Below are 5,180 nucleotides of genomic sequence, written 5' to 3'. Positions count from 1 at the left end.
CGGTGAGCCGAGATCGCGCCATTGCACTCCAGCCTGGGTAACAAGAGCGAAACTCCGTCTAAAAAAAAAAAAAAAAGAATGCTACTTCAGGTGAAATTTTACTAGTATTTTTCAAGGAGGTATTAACAGTTTTTGGTAACCAAAGCAGTCCATTCAAATTTGAAGACTAAGACAAAATATTCAAATAGTATAACTTTAATTCTATCACCTGAGACAGATTTTTAGAAATAAAAATGCATAGCACATTTATGAATCAGTGTTTACATACCATGTGAGCTCAGCTTCCTTTGACAAGCCCTAAATTCTAAAAGTTACGACTTCTTTTACTCAGCATTTTACTCTTGATGGTTAAAAATAATGACCAAAATATGTATTTAAAGAATACTCAGTTTAAACTGGTGCATGAATAAAAATAATATGGACAAAATTTTATTCTTTAAGCTGACATGGAGACAGAGTGCACAGATGTTACTCTGCTACTACCATTGCTGCTGTACTGACTTCAGTCACACTAGCCAAATACACAAGAGTAAAAGTTACATATGTAAGTTAAAGATCTCCTTGATTTTTACAATTTTGTATTGTAACATAATTTTAATTTTTATAATGATCAACATGTGAAATAAAATATCTTAAGGTTTATCCTAAAAACTTAGGAAGCCCTAAAAAGAATGAGAAGGATGAAGCTCAAAGAGATTTTGTTCAGCCACAAATCTCTATTTATTAATTAATTCAGAAATCTCTAAAATTAAATATCAAAATCACTCATGTGCTACCACTGCCAAAAATTGTTTGATTCAAATCACAAGAAAACAACCACACAAATTTGAATTGAGGATCAGTCTTTAAGAAACTAAAGAGACAAGTTAATGCAGTATGATCATTTTAAAAACTTTGTCAGTCCATCCATCCATCCATCCACCCGCCCATTTATTTATTCATTCATTCATTCATTTATATTTTTTGAGACAGAGTCTCACTCTTGTTGTGGAGTGCAGTGATATAATCTTGGCTCACTGCAACTTCCACCTTCCGGGTTCAAGAGATTCTCCTGACTCAGCCTCCTGAGCAGCTGGTATTACACGTGCCCACCACCACGCCCAGCTAATTTTTGTATTTAGCAGAGATAGGGTTTCACCATGTTGGCCAAACTGGTCTTGAACTCCTGAAATCAAGTGAAATCAAGTGATCCGCCTGCCTCGGCTCCCAAAGTGCTGGAATTATAGGCATGAATCACTGCACCCAGCCTACTTACTTACTTGCAGTTTATTTTTTTTAGGAGATAGGGCCTTGCTCTGTCACCCAGGTTGGAGTGCAGTGGCACAATCATGGCTCACAGTAACCTGGAACCCCTGGGTTCAAGGGACCCTTAGGTCTCAGCCTTCAAAGTAGCTGTAGCTGGGACCACAGGCGGGCACCACCATGCCTGGCTTTGGTCACTGTTATTTTAAAATGGGCTTCCATTCCATGTAAAACTTGTAATAAATATGTATGCCGACTTAATTCTGAGACCCAGCCAGGACTCCAAGAGGACTGAGATGGAGTTTTGCCAACTCTACAATATGAAAACACAGACACACACACATGAACACACACACACGCACGCGTGTATGAAAGCAAATGTGGCAAAACGTTAACAATCTGGTGAAAGCTATGTTAGTATCTTTTTTTGTCTAATTTTTCATAAAAAGCTTGGGGACCCATAATGATGTAAGTAGCTTCTAACTTATAGACTATTCAAGTATACAGATTTTTAGCAGTTTCTGCCAACCTCTAAGAAGAAAAATAAAAATAGTTACTTCAATTTATGCTTCTAATGTTTTTAACAACAGAAATCATTTTGTTGGAAGAGTTTCAAATTTCTTAAGGTAAAACTACTCACTAGAAATCACAAATTGGAGTTAGCACGATATTATTACTGATCTGCCTGTCAGGAATATACAGTCATGCATTTCTTAACAATGGGGATACCTTCCAAGAAATGTATCAATTAGGCAATTTTGTCATGACGCAAACATCTTAAGAGAGTACTTACAAAATCTAGAGTATACTTACACCGAGGCTATATGATACAGCCTGCTGCTCCTACACTACAAACCTGTACAGCATGTTACTATCTGAATACGGTAAGCAACTATAACATGATGGTATTTGTGTATCTAAACATAGAAAAGGTACAGTAAAAATACAGCATAAAAGATTTTAAAAGGTATACCTGTATAAGGCACTCACTAATTTCCAGGACTAGTTTGCAGGACTGGAAATTGCTCTTTGTGAATAGGTGAGTGAGTGGTGAGTGAATGTTAAGGTCTAGGACATTACTATACTACTACAGACTTCGTAAATACTGTATACTTAGGCTACAGTACACCGATTTTTTCTTCAATAATAAATTAACTTTACTGTAATTTTTGGTTTATAAACCTTAATTTTTAAAACTTTTTGACTCTTGAAATAACACTTAAGCTTAAAATAAATATGCTATACAGTGTATTTATATATGTAAAAATATGTATTTTTAAAAATTCACTTCCCCAAAGAACCTCAAGCATTTTACTTATATATTTATTTTATATTTTAGAGACAGGGTCTTAACCTGTTGCCCAGCTGGAGCGCAGTGCCACAATCATGGCTTATTTCTGCCCCAAACGCCTGGGCTCACTCCAACTCTCATCTCAGCCTCCCAGGCAGTTGGGCTCACAGGCGTGAGCCATGTACCCAGCGCTATTTTTATTTGTATTCTTTTTTTTTTTGAGATGGAGTTTCCCTCTTGTTGCTCAGGCTGGAGTGCAATGGTGTGATCTTGGTTCACCACAACCTCCACCTCCTGGGTTCAAGTGATTCTCCAGCCTCAGCCTCCCAAGTAGCTGGGATTACAGGCATGCGCCACCATGCCTGGCTAATTGTGTATTTTTAGTAGAGACAAGGTTTTTCCATGCTGGTAAGGCTAGTCTTGAACCCCTGACCTTAGATGATCTGCCTGCCTCGGGCTCCCAAAGTGCTGGGATTACAGGTATTAGCCACCGCACCCGGCCTATATTTTTAATCTATATGCTTTTTTCTATTTTAAAAACTTTTAAATTTTGTTCTACTTTTAAAAGTTTTTTGTTAAAAACTAAGATACAAACACACATTAGCTGAGGCCTACACAAGGACAAGATCATCAAGATGTCACAGTAAGCAACAGGAATTTTTCAGCTCTATTATAATCTTTCTGAGACCATGTCACACATTGGTCCAACACTGACTAAAATATCATTATACAGGGCATGACTGTGTAGTAGACATTAGCTGTTGATGTGGACAACTATTTTCAATCTACTGAAATTTACTTTGTTTACTGAAATTTTACTTGCATTCACTGATTTTGAAGATCTATCTTTGAAATGAAAAACCAGTTTCTACTAATGAAAACACAAAATTAATTATCTTTAACTTACCCATTTTGTTCTTATGAAAAATTCTACTTTGCTTCCCCAGGAACTTTAGCAGTTTCCTGAAAATATAATAATATCATATTAAGATTAATGCTGCAAGAGAAAAGTTTTCCATTCACTGTTATTTAATATGTCCTCGGTGTTAAAAGTTTAAGAACTCTTCCTTCTGGTTACATTAAGAGCTCACCATTCCAACACAGCAAAAACACTGCACTTTTATGGATCAATTGAAGAGTACCAAAATGCTTTGTGAGCTTGATCAGCTGGCACTTTTGAATTGGAAAAAGACTACTTAAAATAGAAACATAATATATAATCATTATAAACTGACTTGGGATGGGGTTGTTGAAGAGGTTGTAAAGTATGACATGTTAAAAGCAACAGACATGTAAAAATGTTCATTCCATTAAAATACATATACAGATCGTAATTATCAAGAAAAAACTGCTATACTGACATGTTCTAAGGCATGGTCCTTTATTCTTTTTCTGGGTATAGACCTCTGTTGAGAGTCCAAAGAAAACTATAGGTCCTATTGTATAACAAAGAATTTGGCTGGTTTTTTACCTTCATTTTGAAAGGTGGTCTCTAAATCCTTGTAATTTCCCTAGTGATACAAGTCTTTGCTATTCATCATAGGTCCTGGTAGTTTGTTAACCAGGTAACTAATAGTGGGCTTCTGGATAAACTAACAAGAGGACTCAGAACAAAGGGCTTTGAAGTGCCTTTTTTGATATCAACATGGTCTCCAGTTGGAGGGGTGCTGAAAACTGAGCCTAACCTTGTTGCTTAAGACTCACCAACTGTGTCTACAGAATGAAACCCCAGGAAAAACCCTGGACATCAAAGCTCAAGTGAGCTTTTGAGGTTAGCAATGCTCTGTACACCTTGCTATGCTACACATCAATGTGCTGGAAGGATGATGTATCCTCACTTAACATAGTTAGGACACAGCAAGTTCTGGTTCCTGTATTTAGTACACAGTGCTAGACAATAAGCACATATTTGCTTGGATGAATGACATGATAAATCAAGGACAAAAAGTAACTTCCATGAAAATAAAAAAAAGACAGGGCTGGGTGCAATGGCTCATGCCTGTAATCTCAGCACTTTGGGAGGCCAAGGTGGGAGGACTGCTTGAGCCCAGGAGACTGAGATCAGCCTGGACAACATAGTGAGACCCTGTCTCTAAAATAAATAAATAAGAAAAAAAAGAGAAGTCATATATTTTTATGCTTCCATCTCTTCCATATGCAGGCTACCTAAGTTTTTGAAATTTAATCATAAAGTGGTTAAAAATTCACAATTTTTAATATTTTGACAAAATAACAAGATGACTGCTAAAGGAAGTGGTTTCACTTTCCCAGTAATTTGTATTTTAGCAACACACTACAGCATTTATTCAAAGGAGGATCTTATTTATACTGACATTTCTTTTTACGTCATTAACAGGAAAAAAGCATTTCCTAACTGTCCTGCTCTAGGAAATTCCTGACCAATTTTAGTTCTAGCCTTAAGATAAGGGTCAAGGAAATGAACCATAAATACTTCAGAGCAGAAAAGAAACTTGCAAGTAACCTCTCTAATACTTCAGGTTTGAATAATGCCATCCATGTAGAGAGGCTAAACAGTTTGTTTCACATAGTGACAGCAGGAACAGAAATCAAATCTTAGTCTAGAACACTGGCTAAGCAAGAAGACAGATATTCAAAGTACTGTCTCTCTTTTTTTTTTTTTTTTTTT

At 36.4% G+C, this 5,180-nt stretch overlaps 1 protein-coding gene across 3 annotated transcripts in view; it reads right to left on the bottom strand.

Annotated features, from left to right (window-relative positions):
- ELOC (elongin C) overlaps nucleotides 1-5,180 on the bottom strand; it is a 32,628-nt gene that overhangs the window by 9,788 nt on the left and 17,660 nt on the right. For 2 of the 3 annotated variants that reach the window (XM_017521914.2, XM_037736099.1), the window contains one exon: nucleotides 3,441-3,496. The exons of the other annotated variant lie outside the window; for it this stretch is intronic. In XM_017521914.2, the coding sequence (XP_017377403.1) occupies nucleotides 3,441-3,444 (4 nt within the window). In that variant the 5' untranslated portion in view covers nucleotides 3,445-3,496. The remainder of the gene's footprint in view (nucleotides 1-3,440; nucleotides 3,497-5,180) is intronic. 3 annotated transcript variants of the gene reach the window in all.

This window comes from Cebus imitator, unplaced genomic scaffold (genome assembly GCF_001604975.1).
Source record: "Cebus imitator isolate Cc_AM_T3 unplaced genomic scaffold, Cebus_imitator-1.0 Scaffold22, whole genome shotgun sequence".
In the NCBI taxonomy this organism is placed as follows: Eukaryota; Metazoa; Chordata; class Mammalia; order Primates; family Cebidae; genus Cebus; species Cebus imitator.
Note: the sequence above shows the minus strand (reverse complement) of the source record. Positions and strands in the feature narration are given on the sequence as shown.